The following is a 21,948-nucleotide window of genomic DNA, read 5'->3' as shown; positions in this document are numbered from 1 at the left end:
GAAAGTATTAAAAATCTTTATTTGATTTGTTGCCAACTTTACACACTGCCAAATGTTTCCCTTCTTTTCTCAATAAATCTAATTACACAGTGAATTACATTTTCAAGTTGCTACAATCCAAGTGAAGGTCAAACTGACAAACTTTTCACACTTCAGAAGAAATAAGGTGTCAAATGTGTACAAGGTAGATAGGCAAAAACTGCAAGAAACTTGCTTCTTTTGTTCGTACAATAGAGAGATTATAAACAAACATACAGACTGTCTACACTCTGTACGGTATATAGCACAACGGGGTCCTGAACTTGGTCCCTATACATGGCATAATAAACTTGATTATTATTAATAATTTTTCTCAGATTTACATCTAAAAACGAAATTGTGCCTAATTCATTTTCACTATTTTGAAGTAAACCTGAGTTAATGTAAATACTCTTGTAAATAAGGAATTTAATAGCACTAGCTGGAGAGAAGCACACTCTGGATAGGTGTTCGAAAGATGATTCCATCATACCTCTGCTAAAACACCTCATTTTCCTCTCATTATAAACACAGATTCTCCTTTACCAGAGGATCTGTGTGTGATGGCCTTGCCTTGTGAATAGATGTCTTCCAGGGGACTTGTATACGAATTACAATTTTGCTTTCATTATTTTTACTACGGCAGGATCTAGGTACCCCAATCATGGATCAAAGCTCCATTTTGCTAGGCAATATACACACACATGTAATTTAAAAAAAAAGTCTTAGCAGTCATGTTTGTTCCATTGGCTTCAGCTTTTGCAGGGATAAGGCAGTAGAGTCCCAAAAGCTTTCCTCACAATTTTATTAAAATATAGATTAAATAAGGAAAGCTCATTTTTATAAGTAGGTTTATTTCAAGAAAGTTAATCTGAAGATTTCTGTATAACAACAGATTGCAAGGACCATGCAAGTTATTCTGCAATTGAAAAACTACCTGTTAACTCATCTCGCAGCCCATAATTATAACTGAGCCTTAGCAGTGCTGCTGTTAAGGGTTATCTGCCATTTGCATTATAAATTCCTTTTTTCACAGCTAACGCTACATAGTGGACTAAAACTTGACTCTGAGTAATGATGAAAAATACTAATAAAGGTTACATAATTGGCTTTTTATTTATTTTCTAATATCAAGCAGTCACAAATTATTTGCAGGTAGTTTCAGATGACTTGTTGACCTACTGTAAATACAGACAAGCTGAAATATAAAAAACAAAGGCAACCAGGAACATGTTATCACAGTTGTTTTGGAAACTTTAGATATCTTGCTTTACTTTGAAAAAAATACTTAAAATGTTCAAATATAGTATTTACATGTTGCTTGCTCTTTTTGCATTCCCTCAGCTTGAGGAGTGACCCTGCAGCTGTTCTGGAACCTTTATAAGATTCATTTTAACATAGCTTTAAAAAAAAAAAAAACCTAGTTAAAATGTGGCAAATTCCTTGGGAAACTGCAGAATCCCAGTTTGGCCTGTCATCTTACATTTTGCAAGTGATGGGCAGGATAGATAGATATATTCTATCTGGACCAGCTATGCCCCCTATGTACATTGCATGATCACATATTATTTCTTCTATAGGACCTATGCCTCATTCAGTGCACATACAGCATGTACTGTCAATGAAGCAAAACGCTGCAAGAGAAAGGCTTTCTTCATTTAAGCCATTTGACTGGGACTTAAGGAAACTGTATTCTATTCCTGGCTATGTTACAGAAGACTGTTAAATTACAAAGAACAAATCTGACCACAGCTTGCTTTGGGGGGTAGGGGGAGAATGCCACCAAAAAAAAAAAAAAAAAAAAAAAAAAAAGAAGTTTCATCAAGCAGACTTCTCTGGTCCCTTAAACTGCCAATGTTAAAAGATTAGTGGAGACTTGTCTGCAGGAGTCTTAGCTCAAGCCTGCAAAACAAGGGCTCGTATCCATTTTTGTAATTTTCTTTCCATAATAGTGCACTGTATCCACACCTACAGTAATGCTTCACCAAATGATACTTTACACAAAGGCACCATTAATGAACAGGTTTGACTGAGATGAAGACTGATCTGCTTTTGCTAAGAGAGGTTCTGGTTGCAACACTAACTTATCTGGCTAGCTGTTTTTTGAACAAAACATATTGGCTGTGACAATTATTTGAAGAAAGTTAGTACCCCATACTGAAAATAGCCCGGATTTTCAGGATATGTGGATTTTATTTCACATTATGGTATGAAATGGATGTATATTTTGGAATGCACAACCATAACATGAACCACAATCTAAAACATCCAGACAAAGTAACCCCACTCAACCCTATCAGAACAATCTCTACAGAAGAGAAGCTCACATTATAAAATCCACAATAGTGCATCTCTAGACTTTGACTATCCCAATTATGGGTCTGTTTCTGCTCCCACTGACTTCAATGGGAGGAGGATCAAACCTCAGGGCAGGGGTAGGCAACCTATGGCACCTGTGCCGAAGGCAGCACACAAGCTGATTTTCAGCAGCACTCTCACTGCCCAGGCCCTGGCCACTGGTCCAAGGGGGCTCTGCATTTTAACTTAATTTTAAATGAAGCTTCTTAAACATTTTTAAAACCTTATTTACTTTACATACAACAATAGTGTAGTTATATATTATAGACTTATAGAAAGAGACCTTCTAAAAACATTAAAATGTATTGCTGATATGCAAAACCGTAAATTAGAATGAATAAATGAAGACTCTGCACACCACTTCTGAAAGGTTGCCGACCCTTGCCTCAGGGAAACCTGGTTTTTAGATTTGTAGGTACATAACCTAGACTCCTCAAAACTCCTTCAAATCTCTCCTAAAATTCATGTCTGTTGAGATGCAGACAATAGCTAAGCAGTGGGTATTCTGGCCTGCTGTTTAATATACCAGATGTAATAATGACACTGTTACCTTATTCTCCCTTATATAATTTCTGCCATCATATGCTTAGACTGTAAGCACTTCAGGGCTAGAACTGTATTTTCATTAATGTGTGCAACAGGGTGGCACCTACCTCTTGCAAATGCCCCCTCTCTGGTTGAGTGTGTCTGCATTCTTTAGTAAGGAGAAAGATCAAATAAAACAAAGTAGAAATCTTTTTGAAGTCTAGTGAACCCTTTTGTTTAAGTGTGTGATTTCTTTTTTGTATCTCAAGGTAGAGAAGTAATGAGAACTGGTGTTAAACTATCAAAATAAAGAACAGCTATGCATATGGCACAAATACATTTTAAGGTGAATCAAAATCAAATAGCACAGCTGACAAAGGAAATTCTCCCTCTGCTGATGTTCATAGAATCATAGAATACCAGGGTTGGAAGGGACTTCAAGGAGGTCATCTAGTCCAACCACATGCTCAAAGCAGGACCAATTCCCAACTAAATCATCCCAGCCAGAGCTTTGACAAGCCTGACCTTAAAAACCTCTAAGGAAGGAGATTCCACCACCTCCCTAGGTAACCCATTCCAGTACTTCAAAGTTCTCCTAGTGAAAAAGTTTTTCCTAATATCCAACCTAAACCTCCCCCACTGCAATTTGAGACCATTACTCCTTGTTCCACTTGTTCCATTACTCCTAGGTACCACTAAGAACAGTCTCAATCCATCCTCTTTGGAACCCCCTTTCAGGTAGCTGAAAGCAGCTATCAAATCCCCCCTCATTCTTCTCTTCTGCAGACTAAACAATCCCAGTTCCCTCAGCCTCTCCTCATAGGCCATGTGCTCCAGCCCCCTAGTGTTAAGTGCAGATTGGAAACCAAGGAATATGTTTGAATGGAAGCCCAGTAATTCAACCGCAAATATGAAACAATTTGAAAATCAGATGCAAATAGAGAGAATAACTATCAAAATACTTTTAAAAGAGAAATTTCACTACCCTTCTTAAATACAGCTCCAGGAAATTAAAACCCAGAAAGAATTGGATCATCTTGATCCAATATAGAAAGTACCCTAATTATTTTTTAGACAGTAAATGATTTACAGTAGAACTAAATGTCATCTAAAAGTATTACAACAAAGTAGAGATATGAACATCTCTGATATCTCTTATACATACAAAGAACTGGCTAATCTGTGGGTTTAGCGTACAATAAATTTAACAAGTGAAATGTTAACACCCAAATGTCACAACATCTCATGCATTTTTGGAAGCAAAATGAGACAAAATTGTTGACTGAAGATGGTGCACCAGGTGTGGGCAAGCAGGCTCAGTAAGGCAGGATTCAAGTGTGGGGGGATCCAGATGTGGGTTAATAGAGTTCTGTGTGGGGCAACTTGGGTGCGGGTAGCTTAGTGGAGGATCCAGGTACAGGGGAGATCTGGATGCACAGGGGTATGTTTAGGGGTTCTGGGTGCAATGGTAATGGGACTATGCAGGGGGATCCAGGTAAAGGTGGTTGGGGCTCAGCAGGAGAGGTCTGTGTGTGGGGATGGGGCTAGAGCTTGGCAGAGGGATCTGTGTGTGAGGGGGCTCATGGGGGGGGTTCAGATACTGGGGGAGTGAGGCTCAGTGCAGTGGGGACCTGGATGGCTCATCAGGGTGGTCCAGGTGTAGAGGGAGTGGGGCTCAATTGGGGGGGGGGGGGTGTCTGAGTGCCGGGGGTGAGGCTCAGTGGAAAGATCTGGGTTTGAGGGGGTTTGGATGTACGGGGGTTGGGCGGACAGGGGAGAAGCTCCCTGTAGAGGAATCCCTCCCTCTCCCTCCACAGCTGAGGAGTGATGGGTGCAGGAAGCAGGGGGAGTTTGCGGAGCTTCCTGCAGCTGGGAGAGAAATCTGGGGGTGGGGCTGACCCGGCCCCAGATGCAGAGGAAGAGGAAGTCCCGTCTTCCCCAGCCCAGCTGGGACTAGTGGCTGAGCCCGGCGCAGGGTAGGAGCCACCAGCCTGGTCTTTCCCAGTCCCGCCCTTCCACCCCACAGTGATTTACCTCTCTGCTGGCTGCCCTAGGTACCCAAAACATACTGCTGGGGAGGATCGCATGACTGCTCTTGTGGCTTCCTTTTGCTTCCCCATCAGACAGTCATTTTTCTCCAGGGAAGAAAAGAAATCACCAGGAGACAAAAATTCTGTGCATGCGCAGTAGCACAGAATTCCCTCAGGACTATAATGTGCATGTTGAAATAAAAACTTGTAAACTTAGGCCTTGATTGTAAGCATTCCTACTCACAGGGGAGGTTAAGTCTCATTGAAGATTTGTGCTTAAATGGTTCCCTGAAAAAGGATGGACTTAGAACTTGCTTAAGTGTTGTGGCCTTATTACTCATGTAGCATCCATTTATGTTTTCATATTAGTCATATTAAAATAATGTTAAATTAAGATCTAAGCTCCAACATTAACTCACAGAAACAAGAACATTCATAGTTAAGTAAAGCATAACCCAGGGGTAGGCAACCTATGGCACGTGTGCTGAAGGCGGCACACAAGCTGATTTTCACTCACACTGCCCAGGGCCTGGCCACCATCCGGGGGGCTCTGCATTTTCATTTAACTTTAAATGAAGCTTCTGAAACATTTTAAAAACCTTATTTACTTTACACACAATAATAGTTTAGTTATATATTATAGCCTTATAGAAAGACACCTTCTAAAAATGTTAAAATGTATTACTGACATGCAAAACCTTAAATCAGAGCGAATAAACGAAGACTCGACACACCACTTCTGAAAGGTTGCCAACCCCTGGAATAACCCATCCTTCTCGTTTATAGACACTGCAGGTGTCTAAAAAGAAATGAGGTACCACACACCATATCTGTCACTACATCTAGACACAACAAGAAGATTTAAGGATGTAGAGAGAAGCCATTCAATTTCATTTCCCTGGGTTTAAATTAGAACATTTGTGCTACTTTAACATAGTGGGCAAATTAATCCAGGGAACAATGCCATTTACTTTAGTGAGTTTACACAAGGGATGAAGTTGGCACAATAGCTGTATTTGTATTTATTTGAAGGAAGGGTAAAGTTAGAGATCTATCCAGGGACAAAGTGTAAACATTAGCATTCTTCCATGAGGACTGTAATGTTTCCCAAGCAAGTGTATGAGTTATGACTGGATAAAAATGTAGGAAATGGAAGCTTAGTAGTCATCCCAATTAAAGATTCACACATCCAATAATAAACCAAAAGACGCCATTACAATTTTTCCATTTAGATTTTAAGCATATAATAGCTCTAAGAGATACTGTGGATCTTAATTGCTTTAAAATGAATCCTAAACCCAGCATCACTGACAAACATCCTAGAGGAACTCCAAAGGACCCATTTTTAGAACAGAGACACATCCTAAAAAAAAACGGTTACCCAGCTTTTAGTAACTGTTGTTCTTTGAGATGTGTTGTTCATGCCCATGCAAAGTAGGTGTGTGCGTGCCGTGTGCACGCCAGCCGGAAGATTTTCCCCTAGCAGCATGCGTAGGGTCGGCCCTGGCGCCCCCTGGAGTGGCGCTACTATGGTGCCCTATAAAGGGGCCCACTGACCCTCTACCTCCTCAGTTCCTTCTTGCCGGCACTCCGACAGAGGGGCAGAAGGGTGGGAATTGGAATGAACATAAACAACACATCTCAAAGAACAACAGTTCCTAAAAGGTGGGTAACCGTTTTTTCTTCTTCGAGTGGTTGTTCATGTCCATTCAAAGTAGGTGACTCACAAGACTAACCTCAGGTGGTGGGGTCGGAGATCACTGTTGACTGGAGTACTGCACGACCGAAGGCTGCATCATCTCTAGCATGGTGCGCGATGGCGTAGGGGACGAGAACGTGTGGCTGGAGGACCACGTGGCCACTCTACAAATCTCCTGAGTCAGGATCTGAGCCACGAATGCTGCAGAGGAGACCTGTGCCCTAGTGGAGTGGGCTGTGACCGGAGGGACAGAGGTCTTAACTATGCAGTAGCATTCCCGGATGTAGGTCACGATCCACAAAGAGATTTGCTGAGAGGAGACTGGGAGCCCTTTCATCCTATCCGCCACCGCGATGAAGAGCTGCGTTGAGCGTCTGAACAGCTTGGTACGCTCGATGTAAAAGGCTAAGGCCCTGCGGACATCCAGGGAATGCAGCCTCCGCTCCTCATCGGAAGACTGTGGTTTTGGATAAAACACCGGGAGACAGATATCTTGTCCCATGTAGAACTGTGAGATGACCTTGGGGAGGAAGGCCGGGTGAGGTTTAAGTTGGACCTTGTCCTTATAGAAGACCATGTATGGGGGCTCGGATGTTAACGCCCTGAGCTCCGACACCCTCCTGGCCGAGGTGATCGCCACCAGGAAGACGGTCTTATACGACAAGTACAATAGGGAGCATGAAGCCAGAGGCTCAAAAGGGAGGCCCCGAGAGGACAGAGAGGACCAGATTCAGGTCCCAAGCAGGGGCCGGCTGACGAACATGCGGAAATAGACTGTCCATCCCTTTGAGGAAATGCCCGACCAGTGGGTTCACAAACACCGAGGTACCCCCTTCTCTCTGATGGAAAGTAGAGATGGCCGCCAAGTGAACACGAATCGAGGAGAGGGAGAGGTCCAGCTGACTGAAGTGCAGCGAATAATCTAGGATGATGAGGATCGGGACCCCCAGTGGATTGAGACCTCGCTGACCCGACCATATGGAGAAGTGCTTCCATTTGGCCAGGTAGGTGGCCCTCGTTGATGGTTTCTTACTACCGAGCAGCACTTGTCTGACCTGCTGGGAGCACTGCATCTCCACCAGGTTCAGCCATGGAGCATCCATGCTGTGAGGTGAAGGGACTCCAGGTTCAGGTGGTGGAGGGAGCCCCGGTCCTGCGTGATCTGGTCCGGGAGCAGGGGCAGCATCAAGGGCGCCTGAACGGACATGTGCAGGAGTGACGTGTACCAATGTTGACGCGGTCACGCTGGAGCTATCAGGATTACCTGTGCATGATCCCTGCGAATCTTCAAAATCACCCTGTCTATCAGGGGGAACGGAGGAAAAGTGTAGAGAAGACTGACCCCCCAAAACTGTAGGAAGGTGTCCGACAGAGACCCCTGACTGCAGCCCAGGAGGGAGGAGAACCGTCGGCACTTCCTGTTTTCCCTTGAGGCGAACTGGTCTAACTGGGGAAAGCCACAGAGCTGGAAAATTGAGCGAACCACGTCTCATCGGAGGGACCACTCGTGACCCTAGAACGAGTGGCTGAGGGTGTCCGCCAAAATGTTCTGCTCCCTTGGAAGGTAGAACGCCGTCAGGTGGGTAGCATTGTGGACGCAGAAATCCCACAGTGCAAGGGGTTCCCTGCACAGGGGAGAGGAGTGTGCACCCTCGTTTGTTGTTTGTTGTCTGAGAGGACTGAAACACATCTGCCGGCCAGGTGGGACCGGAAGGTCAAACAAGCCAGGCGAACCGCTCTTAGCTCCCTTACATTGATATGCAACTCGAGGTCCTCCGGCGACCACAAGCCCCGTGTCCTGAGGTGTCCCAGGTGCGCCCCCCAACCCCAATCTGAGGTATCCGTTACCAGGGAGAGGGAGGGTTGAGGGGCAGCGAAGGGGACACCCACGCAAACTTTCTGTGGGTCGAGCCACCACCACAGTGAGCTTAGCACCAAGCGGGGAATGGACACCACTGAGTCCAAGGGGTCCCTGGCTGAATGATATACTGTCGTTAACCAGGACTGCAGCGGGTGAAAGCGAAGTCTGGCATGGTTTACCACATAGGGGCACGCTGCCATATGACCGAACAGCCGGAGGCAAACTTGCGTCGGGGTAATCGGGACGCGGTGCAGTCCGAGGATGAGCTCGGAAATCGCCCAGAACCTGGATTCCGGCAGGTACGCTCTGGCGTGAGTGGAGTCCAGAACTGCTCCTATGAACTCTATTAGTTGCGTCGGAGACAGGGTGGACTTGGCTTCGTTCAAGAGGAGGCCAAGATTGAGGAAGGCCCCCCTGACGAATGACACCTGGGTCTCCACCTGCTCTTTGGAGCGGCCCTTTATGAACCAGTCATCCGGGTAGGGGAATACCTGGATGCTTCGCCTGCGCAGGAAGGCCGCCACGACTGCCATGCACTTCGTGAAGACCCTTGGAGCAGCTGACAGGACGAACGGGAGCACTGCGAACTGCAGATGGGCGTCAGCCACGACAAACCTGAGGTACCGACGGTGTCGGGGAATTATGGCAATGTGGAAATAGGCGTCCTTTAAGTCGAGGGCGGCATACCAATCTCCTGGATCCAGGGAGGGAATAATCGAGGACAGGGAGACCATGCGGAACTTGAGCTTTTGCACAAACTTGTTCAGCCGCCGCAAGTCTAGGATGGGTCTCAGGCCCCCTTTCGCCTTTGGTATTAGGAAATATTGGGAGTAGAGGCCTTTGCCCCTGAGCTCCCAAGGGACTTCCTCCACCGCCCCTACCTCCATGAGGGACTTCACTTCTTGACTTAGATGTTGCTCATGAGATGGGTCCCTGAAGAGGGACAGGAGGGAGGAGAACTGGATAGAATATCACCTCTCTACTGTGAGGAGCACCCAGCAGTCCGACATGATTCGGGACCAGACACGGCAGAAGGGGGACAGACGTGACCCAAAGGTAGGGGTAGAAGGATCCAGAGTCTTGATAGGTAGGTCGTCCTCGACTGTACCATCAAATAGGGGGTCTAGATCCTGATGGTGGTCTCGACTGACCGGACACCTGGCCGGAGGGGTGGCGTTGGTGACACCTCCTGCCATTTCTGCCCTGCCTGTGCCCCAGCTCCTGGCGAGTCTGAGGCTGGTAAGGGCGTGGGGCCACCTGCGGCCTGAACTTCATGCGCTGGGTCGCAGGGGTATGCAAGCCCAGCGAGCGAAACACAGCCCGCGAGTCCTTTAGGCTATGCAGACACTTCTCTGTCTTTTCGGAAAACAACCTCTGCCACTCGAAGGGGAGGTCTTGAATGGTCTGCCGGACCTCATAGGGCAGGCCCGAGACCTGGAGCCAGGCTCCCTGCTGTATGACCAGGCCCATGGCTAGGGTGCGCGAGGCTGAGTCCGCCGCATCTAAGGCAGCCTGGAGAGAGGCTCGGGAGATCAGCTTCCCCTCTTCCACTAGGGCCGAAAACTCTGACCTCGAGTCCTGGAGAAGGAGCTCCGTGAACTTTGACATGGCTAAGCACGTGTTATGACCATATCGGCTTACAATTGCCTGTTGGTTGGCAATGCGGAGTTGGAGGCCTGCCGTGGAGTACACTTTTCTGCCAAAGAGGTCAAGTCTTTTAGCGTCCCTGCTCTTTGGTGTTGACCCTGATACCCTTGACCCTCCTGTTGGTTGGCCGCATCCACCACCAGGGAGTCCGGGGAGTGGGCGTACAAGTGTTCCTGCCCTTTAGAGGGGACGAAATAGCGCCGCTCTGTTCTCTTGGCAGTAGGGGCCAGTGAGGCTGGCGTTTGCCATAAGGTGCGGGACGTATCCGCTATAGACTTTATCAGCGGAAGGGCGACCCTGGATAGCCCTGAGGGAGCCAGGATGTCTACTACAGGGTCCGCATCCACTTCGATTTCCTCAGCTTGGATTGCGAGGCTCTGAGCTGCTTGCCAGAGCAGTTGTTGGCGGATTCGAGTGTCCTCCAGGGCCGCTGCTGCAGCTGTGCCCAAGACCGCTTTGTCCAGGGAAGACGATGAGGAAATTACATGGACCAGCCCTTCCTCCGGTGCGTGCAGTCCTTCGTGGTCCTGCAGCCCATGGTACTGTGGTTGCGGGGCCAGTTCCGATTCCAACTGCGGCACCATGACTGGTACCGGGGTCGCCAGTGAGCAGATTGGCATATCGGGCGGTGCCTGCTGAGACCGAACCGAAGCCACTGCCGGTGCTGCTGCCCGGCTAGAGGGTGCTGAACTTGGATATGGCACATCCCTGCCCGGCGACGGTGAAGGAGGCAGCTGAGCTGGGGCCACCAACACCGAGGAGACCGAGGCTGACCTTGATTGAGGACCAAACACCTGGCCTACTGACTGGTGGTAGGCCCAGGGGGTCCAAAAGGGCCAGTGCGAGTACGGATGCCATTGTTGCTGCCACTGTGGGTAACGCTGGTGGCTTGCCTCGGAAACCGATCTCCTGCTCCGCGACCGGCTGGAGCAGTAGGAGTCTGCCTCTGAGTCTGAGGTCTCTGAGTATGAGGACCCGGGGGGAGCAGCAGCTGGTGCCGTTGGAGAGCGGTGCTGAGGCAGCAGGGAGCCTCTAATCTGGTCCGGTGCTGCCTTAGTGGTGCAGTGCGGGGAGGGAGGCAGCATGGCCGGCTTGTCCCTAGATTGTACCGGGGGGCGGGCCGTGGTAGGCAACTCCCTACAGTGCGGGGAGGCCGGTGCCGGGAGTCCCATCAAGTCTGAGGCCACCTCGAATGCCTCTGGTGTCAAAGGGAGGCGCAAGTCTCCACTGAGGTCCGGGGATCAAGGCCGGTCCAGACTCGACCGCCCTCTCTGTGGTGCGGGAGTCGACGGAGCAGCCGAGGGCTGTAGCCCAGCCTGTCCGCTTGCACCCGCGGACGGCGTCGGCCTCGAATCCTGGTGGAGTGACCGTTCCCTCACCGGCTCTCTCTTCTTAGAGGGCACCGGCAACGGTGAGCGGTGCTGCACTGAGGCCGACTTCCCATGACACGACTCTGTCCGGTGCCGGGTCTTAGACAACTTGGGCTGGGCCCTAAATCCTGATGCCGGTGCTGGGGCGCTCTGCACCGAGGAAGACGTGCTGGGCACCACCTTGGCCAGCTTTGGGTTCGAGGGTGGCCGCAGGGCAGACTCCATCAGGAGGACTCTAAGTCTTTGAGCCCTGTCTTTAAGAGTTCTTGGGCCGAAGCCTCTGCAGATAGAGCACTAGTCCTTCCGGTGGCTCTCTCCGAGGCACCTCAAACAAGCAGGGTGCGGGTCACACTTGGGCATGAATTTCCTGCAGTCCTTGCAGAGTTTAAACCCGGGAGACCCGGGCATGCCCCAGTGGACAACGAAACTTGGGGGGGGGGGGGGGGGGGGAACTACCAAGAACTATATACAATGACCTAAGTAAACTGACTATAACGTAACTATATACACGGACTATACACAGGGATAGGACACTGCTAACTTGCTATGCGCAAGAGAAGTTCCAGCTAGCCGTTGCCAGCAGTAAGAAGGAATTGAGGGGATGGAGGGTCAGCGGGCCCCTTTATAGGGTGCAGTAGTGGCGCCACTCCAGGGGGCGCCAGGGCCGACCTTACGGACACTGCTAGGGGAAAATCTTCCGGCTGGCCTGCACGCAGCACATGTACACCTACTTTGAATGGACATGAACAAGCACTCGAAGAAGAACCACAGCATCTTAAGAACTCTATTGAGGTTTTAATGAAATTTCCTTTTACTGTAAGCACACATTCTATGCAAAATAATTGTTCTTCTTACTACTTTACATTACATAAAGTGAAGGATTAAGAGCCGCTAAAATTAGTTTTAAAACACAAGCAATTTTTATTGTGTCACATAAAAGGATCTGAAATGAGAAAACTTTTCCCCTCCTATTTTTAAGAAGGGCACCAAAAAAATTTCAAATCATCATCATGAATAAACCTTGAGATGGACCTTTTTATAAACAAGATTAAGACCAATAAAATACTCCTGAAAGTACTGGTGCATAATGTAATGAATGCAGGAATTAACTACAGCGGGCACCAGCAAGCACACTTAGAACATATTTGTAATACAAATAATACATTAACCTACTACCAAGTTTATCTCATAAAAAGGAAATTACCTGTTGGAGTAAGATCTTGTAATCTTAAAGTTGATTGAGGTAATTGAAATAATCTTACCTTGAAAAGACTGTTTTGCCCTGTCCACTAGTTCTTCAATTGGATAACTTGCTAGGTCTCCTCTGGCATGCTTGGTTTTGCAATAGGTACATGCATTGAGACACCTATTTAAAGTTTAAAATACATTAGTTTACTGTCAAAAAACCCTTCCCAATACTTTAATACACACAATTGTAGCAAAACAAAAATATACAAAATACAACTTTTATACGTAGAAATGCAAAGGCACTACTACCTTAATTAAAAAAAAAAACCAAAAAACATTTTCACACCAGTAAATATGCCGTATAAATTGGTCTAGTTTATTCTTCCTCCCTATTTTAAAGAGATAACCAAAGTAGTTTACTCAGACTTTAAAAACCAAATGGTTAAACCCTACAGCCAGTGAAATTTTGTGCAAGGACTGCAGATCAGTAATCAAGGTCTTTCTAAAAAGTAACAGGCTCAAGAGATTTTCACATGAAAGCCCTTTTTACAGTTTGAATTTTTGGCTATATTTCCCACCATTGCCTTCCAGCTTCAGCTCCTGTGATGGCAGGGATGATGCAAGTGCTAGGCCCAGCACCTGCTGCTTCTGGCTTTTCAGCACTGTTTTGTGCAGACCTGTCTACATTAGTGCTCCCACTGTTGCTAGTAATAGCATGGAGTGAGCAATTTCAGTCAAAAATCCAGGTGCAGACTTACTCAGACTTTAGTGTTACCATAAAAAACAGAAATGCATGAGAATCTAAGGACTAAGCCACAAATTTCCAGCCTTTTAGTTTAGAAATTATACATGAGTTCCATAGGCAGAATTACAGCTCTATCATCTCTTAAGATATTCAAATACTCATTTAAGCCTTCATAAAATTTAGAAAAGAATTTTATGTGACAGATTCTTACCATTGTCCTTAAACCATTTTGTACACTTTAGAAATCTTGAAAAATACAGTACATTTTCCCCTCTCCTGTGTCTTATTTGGCTTAACAATATTAATGTATGAAAAAGTGAGGGCAGAATCATTAAATGAAAAGAGAGTTTGATGACCAATTGGGGGATGGGAAGCATTAAGAAAAACACCCATAAGAAACTGCAAGGACGTCAGTGTGTCTAATTTATCTGACAATATATTAAAGCCAGATTAGTTCATTGCAGCAAGGACAGAAGGATCATAAAATGCTCACTGCAAGCTTTTCTGGGATTAGTCTTGGCAGAGCCATGAACAGAGTAAGGCAGAAAGTTAACAGCAGCTTTTTTTAAAGCCGACTTATTTCCCAATAGCCATTTAGTAGGCAGAAGTATCAAGAAAGAAAGAAAAGAAAAGAAAAAGTCACTCTTGTTCTTGATTAAAAATAAATAATGTTCATTATCACAAACACAATACTACTTCAATATTATAAAGCATTTGGATGCCAGAAAGAGTAGTATGAATATATAGAAATCATTTTAAACAATAACTAATGAAATATAATATGGCCCAGAAGAGTTTTCTGAAGCATGCTAATAAAGATAAAGAAACACACCAAACAACTACATGACTGCATTTATCACTTGGGCACATAAACTGTGCTGCCATCCGTCAGGATGTCTGCAACCCCAGGACTGGGAAACTTGTTGCTGGTGGCAGTTTTAAAATAGTACCTAACAATATCATGGCTACCTGCACATGTCTTTGGTTTCCACTTAATCAGGATTGGGGCACCAATACTGCAGCCCAACTAGGACTAGGGACATAGGGAATTCAAGCAATTGAATGATGCCATTCAAATTGCATACAGGACTTTTATGGGATCCCAGATGGAAAATCAGAGTCTGGCATTCTGAATAGCTAATTTTACTGTGTCCCCAGTTTCAGTACCAAGCAAACAGGTCAGGTGAGGAGTGGCATATAGCAAGCAAAGTAATGAAAACCAAGCACATAAGGCTGCCAGGTCTTCTGGAGGTTTACAGCTGGGTCTCAGTGGCAAGGCAATCCTGAGGTGGCAGAGAAGGATGGTCATGCTCTGGCACCAGCTGTGGCCCTGGTATACATCTTGGCAGACAGGGAGCAGACACCAGAAATGACTATTTTTTACCTCAGTGAAAATGATTTGGGAGTTTGGGTCAACTTGATGATCAGGGCTTAGAAGGATCTGGGACAGATCTAGTATTTTTTAAATTCTTGAATTTAAACTCCCAGGCTCTTCTTTTGAAGGAGTTGTGCAGGTTTCCTTTGAGGAGGATTACTGAGAAGTCTCTAACACCTTCAAAAGACTAGTTTTGGGAGCTTAAATGGACTCAACTATGGTAATAAAACATGAGGGGTCTCTCACTTTCACAGCTCTCCTAAAATTTCACAGCTTCTTAGCAATATTTTTTCTTTGCCCTGAATATGACATAAACCATGATATTTCCATTTTTAACTCTCAAGGCAACAAGGTAAAAAGCAAATGGAATAATTGAACATAAAGGCAACCAGACAATTGGCTCCGGATATTAACAATAAAAAAGGTGAGAAAGTGAATGGCAGAATCCGGATAATCCTGTATAACCAAATGTATGAAACTCAAAAATAAAACAGAACTACAAATAGCATAGTAGGGCAATTAACTTCAATTTTTTTAGCTGTCTGCACATCAGGTCATAAAAGTCCAAATAAATGAATCTCTCCCTCTCCTCTTGCTGTACCATTGGTGAAGATGCTAGTGTGACACATATTATTGCTCATATGTTTTTACTCAAGCAGTCATATTGGAATGTGAAAAAGTCTTAACTTCAGCAGGAATCCCTAATAGTAGTAGATGGGCCTCCAAAGGTTTAGGGTCAGTTTCAATAAGCATCTAATAGTTCACACATATATGATTCATGTTTAAATTATCCAAACTTGGATGGGATCCCTGTGACACTCCCCCAACCAGTTTTTCCCCAAAAGGCCTTGCTAGTACCCAATCCTTCCTGCATAACCTCTTTCCTCTGACTGAATGGACTAGATTCCTCCTATCTTCAAGGGCAAGACTGATGGACTTGATTCTCCCTTCACAACTTGGGTTTAGTGGAAACAGACTCCTACCAATCCAACCTGGAACATCTGGTAATATATCATAACACCACCATTTTTCATGATATTTCAAAAGTCCCAGCCAGAAGCTGCAAATGGGGGTGGGGGGAGAGGGGAAGAGAGAGAAAGACCATTTCTCAAACATTTCATAGTAAGCAAAGGTTTGATTCTAAAAACAGAACATTTGTGTTCAGAGGGAGAGAGAGAGAAAGGACCACTTTTCACACATTTTATCAGAAACAATTCACCCATTCCTAATATAGAATAAAAATATTCTGTGACATTCATGTAGTCTAGTCTGCATCTTTCTTTTGGTAATCAAATTATATAGCAGAACAAAAGAAGATACACTTTTAAAATTCCACTCTGAAATACAGAAAGGGCCAATATTTACACACCATAATTTAAAATACTGTTTGGAAATATATTTCTTAGCTCTCACTTGGCAAAAAGTGAATTTTAAAATGATTTTTTCAAGCTGCAGCTGATTGAAATAGATGCAATTTTCCGTTAAATACTTACAAGAAAGAATTTGGCCTAAATACTTTTCAACAGATTCAAAAATAATCAGTCCTTGAACATGTTATTTTAAAACATACCATAAGCATCACAGAAAAATGAGTGCTTCTTTCAAAGTAAGCCACCCCAGCACTGTATCTTATTAACTGAAACCCATCAGCAGAATGGTAAGGGACCTAAAATTGCTTTCTTGCTCAAATGAACCAAACTGTGAATCTCTCCCCTTAAAAATGACTCTGGAGCAAACTATCAGACCTACACACTTAGTGAATGGGACTGAAAAACAATATGCTGAAGCAACAGGAGAAATGTGTGTTTATGAATCACAAACCTACTTTAAATATTTGAAGTCTCTCTAAATGCTGCTGTGTATAAATAAAATAAAACGTCAAAAAGATATTAAATACATTGATGTAAAATTATAAAGATTAATTAGCTTAATGCAGAAGCATCAAAAATCTACTTTGGGTGAAATCTTCAAGTGACTTAGGACCTTACATCCTATTTTCAAATTTGCTTAAGTCAATAAGGCACTTTGTTCATGTCCCTGCAATTTTGAAATGGAGAGATAGGGAATATAAGACTTTACTCCACTCAAGTGAATTTGTGCTTAAATGGTCTAATTTGTAAAAGAACACTTTTCATTTTTGAAAATTAAATATTTATCAGAAAAATATAGTGAAAATGAAAGGATATCCCTTACAGGAAGGCCCATTTAGGAACAACATTTATGACAGCAGAGGAACAAAGACTACTCCAATCTGTGGGGTTTTGCAGTAGATGAGAATAGTGGTATGTTTACACTGAAAACGCTACAGCAGCACAGCTGTACTGCTGTAGTGCTTCAGTGTAGATATAGCTATGCTGACAGCAGAGCTTCTCCAATCAGCATAGGTAATCCACCTTGCCAAAAGGCAACCTAGCACTGTCTACGCTATGGATTAAATCAATATAACTATGTTTCCCAGGAGCACGGATTTTTCACACCTGAGTGACAAAGCTATACCAATATAAATTCTTACTGTAGACCAAGCCTGAGAACAGACACATTCAGCTGAAATCCTGGTTCCACTGAAGATAATGGTAGGTTTGCCATTGACGTCTCTGGAGCCAAGATTTCACTATAAAATATTTAAAATGCTTTTCAATCCAAGGACCACCAAAGACCTTGAATTTTACAAATCACTTATAGATTACAAAATGCACTTCAACCATGTCTAGTAGTGCCAACCAATATTTACAACACGGAAAAATGAAGACGTTCTTAACCGTTTGGAAGTAATATAAAAATGTTAGGTAGGCAAAATGCAATTATTCAATTGGAATTTAGTCAGAACACAAGTGCTAATACTTGTCTTACTGGAATGGGATTTTTAATATTCAGAACATTTATAACAGTAATAGGGTTAAACATTTATAACAGTAATATTACAGTAATAGGGTTTAACATGATGTATATTTGCTAGAATTACATCTCCATAAAACTCTGTATTGCACTTCAACAATTTTCTAATTTTTAGTGAATTGAGTTAAAATTGATTCAATGGCAAATACACACATTCATTGTACACATGAATGTCCTCTTAACCTTGACTTTCTGCAATTTTCCAACAGATTATTTCAATCCACTAAACAATAGGCAAGACTTTTTTCTTTACAGATTACTTTGTTTTTTAACTCTGCATTCGAAGTGCAGTCCTAACATTAATGTTTCAACACCACAATTAAGTGGGGAAAATGTACCTGTTAAAAACAGGACTTCTCTGAAATTAGGATCGATCATATAAATATCTATTTAAGGTAAATAACCAAAATACTTAACATAAGAACAGCCGTACCGGGTCAGACCAAAGGTCCGTCTAGCCCAGTATCTGTCTACCGACAGTGGTCAATGCCAGGTGCCCCAGAGGGAGTGAACCTAACAGGCAATGATTAAGTGTTCACTCTCCTGCCATTCATTTCCATCCTCTGACAAACGGAGGCTAGGGACACCATTCCTTACCTATCCTGGCTAATAGCTATTTATGGACTTAACCACCATGAATTTATCCAGTTCTCTTTTAAACGCTGTTATAGTTCTAGCCTTCACAACCTCCTCAGGTAAGGAGTTCCACAAGTTCAGAAACATCTTTGAAAAAAACAATTTTACAAACCATATTTCTTAAAAGAAGAATATTTCAAGTAGAGTTGCTTCACTAATACTGAAGCTTCAACACGTTTCAGAGAAATTCCACACAGTGTGGAATGCTTATGGTTTAAACATTTCTCTCAAATTGCAATGCAATTATAGAATACTATTATTGGAGTAGATAATCCATCCTTTGCCCATCATCTGGGAGCAGGATGAACTTTTGAAAAGACAGCTTTCTTCTACAGAAGAGCCTAAGGGCAAGCTTTTTCCACTTGGTCATATCTCACCTATGATGGGGTGACTCGCCTATTTTATTTGGGGGTGGTTGTTTCATTGGTTTGACAGATCATAATCATATGATTTGTATTTTGTATTTTAATGTGTGAATATTTTGTGTGAAACTCAACTCCCACACTCAAGTTGTGGGTGATTCAGGCACACACAGAACTGTGTGTCACAGTGGCAACTGAATAATAATGGATTTTTGCACTTCTACCTAAATGGTCATAGAGCTCCCAAGGGAGACAGTGGATGTTTTAGCAACTTGGAAATTAGAATAAATACAATCATCCATTAAGAAAAAAGTCATAGTCTAGTAGTTTGAAACTGGGACCAGGTAACAAGATCTTCTAATTTTTTAACTATGACTCAGACAGAAGCACCACACTCTGGCCTTAGGCAAGTCACATAACCTCTTTGATTCAATTCATTATTTGCAAAATAGGTATATCATCTATAACTACCTCAAAAGGCTGTGAGACAATCCGATAATGATTTTAAAGCACTTTCAATATAAAAGATCTATGTAAGTTTACTGAGTTAACCATATAGAAGCAAAGCAGCTATGTACTACAATACCTTGGTTAACTATATAGTAACTGCTTTTAAGGAAACAGCACCATAACATTCATTACAATATACTGTTGGAAATCAGGAAAAAGAGCATTTAAAAGAGTTAAACATAGCCATTTAAAATATCAACAAGCAGGGAGACTATATTATGAATTAATCTGTGATCACATTTTTCCTAGCTAGATACTGCTCCATACTCATTGCCCAAAATTTGTATTTTTTTCTTCATGTACTTCACCTAATATCCCAACACCTCGACCAACATAGCTGTGTTAGCAGAAATCCCTAATGTAGATATAGCCATTGATCAGCTTCTGAATTTGGCCCAGCCACCACTGTAGGCATAGGCCTTGGTAAATGGAAAGGCTTTGCAGAGCACCCTGAAGATTCACAAATTTGAGCTCTATTGGAAGAATGAGGGAAGGCAAGGTGAAGACTACCCCTTCTTCCCCATACTGAGTTCACTCTACCAGCAGCCATTCATGTCTATTACTCCTATCATAACACATGTGTACTTGACTGCTCAGAGAGTGAATAGGCAGAGATGCGGCCTGTCAGACCACTAAAAGCTTATCTAACCTCAATATGCCATGTTTCCTCAGAGTGTGCAGTGTTCAGTACATTTCCCTGTATATAAGGAATACATAAGGAACACTGCAAATCCTGGGATTATATTTACCTTCTTAAGGCAACTGAAACATGTTTAGTGCTCAACTATACATAGCTTTATAAATCTACCTTAAATACATTTTATTATGAATTTGAGCTGCAACAACAGGTCAAAAGTACCTAGTAAGAGTTGAAGCACATTTAGGGCTTTTGGAGGGGGATGTTTAAGGAAGATCAGTAAGTGATATCTCTGTATTTATTTAATTAAATATTGACTTTACTGCCAACTATAAATATGTATATAATTAATGATTAAACTCACAAAGTTTTAAAATTAAGCTAATGGTTTTTTTTTTTAATTCATGTGTACACTGAACTTAAACAGTATTCAAGGAAATAAAGCAAACTAAGAAAATGTATATTTCACCTCTTTCTAGAGTATTTTAATAGACAAAAAGAGCCTCAGCAATCCTTTGCAAATGGTAGGGACATTCAAAGGCAAAACAATCAGTCAAACTTTTATATAAGCAATACACTTAGTACATCATGGATCAGCAAAAATTAACAGCGACTGAACCAGCTATATAGAAAACTGTTAAAAAGTAGACCACAGCCTGAGATAAGAGCTATTGTTTTCAGTTCCTGAATGTCTTTTGGGACAGAACCTTTTAAAGTGATGAAATCTCACAGGAAACATTAGGTTACAGTCCATTCTGTAACATACAACAGGTATCAAACTCTGATTCTTGGGAAAAAAGGTATTGTTTTAACACTGGTCAAAACATCCGGGGGGGGGGGGGGGGGGGGGGGGGGGGGGAATTATATTTCCACAGTGTTGAAACTAGAAAGCTTAATTTAGACACTTTGAGATAGTTATCAGACACATTTCCCAAAAAAGCATTTGTAAAATGTCTGTGGGAAAATGGGCCTGAATTGTCTGGGTAAAATAATAGTGAAAGTAATTGCATAATAGAAACAGAAATGCAACATTTATCCCTTGAAAAGAAGCCTTTCCCAATTATTTTGTCTATGCAAGGTTTTTTTGTCAAAACTTTCCCACCACTGCTACTATTGGTTAAGCTCTATCAGTAGCAATGGTGAAAAGCACCAGGATCATGTAGGAAAAGGAAACTGAAGTGTTGGCTACTAAATAACTGATCATTCTGAATAACTCCATCTTTCTCTCCGATTTTCCTCCTCTAATGATGATTCAGCTGAGATGTCTTTTTTCTGTCTTAAAAAAAGTCTGACTTTTGTCTTACATTCATGCAGTTCTGTCTATGTATCTCCTGAAGTGGCCTGTGTCTTGATGACTGGAATGGCCTAATTGCTCCCAAGTTACTTGTCAGCTTTTTATACTTTAATTTTTTCTTTAACCATTCAACTGTGGCAACTCAAACTATTCCACCTCAATTATTGCCAATTCTAAGAGAAATTGTGGCTTGCTTGCTTCTCTCTTTTCCTTTTTTTTAAACAAACAAGATCATAGTTTTTATGTATTTAGAGTTAAATTTAAAAATTGCATCTGATTATCACAGATTATATTTTTTCTTTTTAGATGCCATTTTCTTTGCAGGATTAGCTATAGACAGGGTCAGGCCCTGGCTACACTTACAGTTCTGCAGCGCTGGTAGTTACAGCTGTGTTCGTACAGCTGAGTAGGGCCAGCGCTGCAGTGTGGCCACACTGACAGCTACCAGCGCTGCAGTGTGGCCACATTTGCAGCATTTGCAGCGCTGTTGGGAGTGGTGCATTGTGGGCAGCTATCCCAGCATTCAAGTGGCTGCAATGTGCTTTTCAAAAGAGGGGGGTGGGGTGGAATGTGACAGGGAGCGTGGAGGAGACAGACAGAATGGATTTTTGGAGTTGACACTGTTCTCAGCTCCCTGCCTTGCAAGTTCTAAGGACTGGAAGACACACAGTGCCTACCTTCAATCATTTTAAAAGTTCTAACTTCCTTCCCCTACTCCTCTCTCATTCACTAAATGCAAATTATGTACTCCTAAATACCCATCAGACCAGATAAGCAACTGCTCAACACGGACTTCCC

General features: G+C 43.3%; 1 protein-coding gene across 2 annotated transcripts in view; it reads right to left on the bottom strand.

Annotated features, from left to right (window-relative positions):
• The window catches only part of CDKAL1 (CDK5 regulatory subunit associated protein 1 like 1), a 640,704-nt gene that overhangs the window by 353,654 nt on the left and 265,102 nt on the right, over window positions 1–21,948 (bottom strand). For both annotated transcript variants that reach the window (XR_007772820.1, XM_050942303.1), the window contains exon 9: window positions 12,771–12,874. Coding sequence is in view for 1 of the 2 variants with exons in the window: in XM_050942303.1 (XP_050798260.1) it covers window positions 12,771–12,874 (104 nt within the window). In the remaining variant the exon portion in view is untranslated. The remainder of the gene's footprint in view (window positions 1–12,770; window positions 12,875–21,948) is intronic.

The sequence above is a fragment of the Gopherus flavomarginatus genome, chromosome 2 (genome assembly GCF_025201925.1).
Source record: "Gopherus flavomarginatus isolate rGopFla2 chromosome 2, rGopFla2.mat.asm, whole genome shotgun sequence".
Classification (NCBI taxonomy): Eukaryota; Metazoa; Chordata; order Testudines; family Testudinidae; genus Gopherus; species Gopherus flavomarginatus.
Note: the sequence above shows the minus strand (reverse complement) of the source record. Positions and strands in the feature narration are given on the sequence as shown.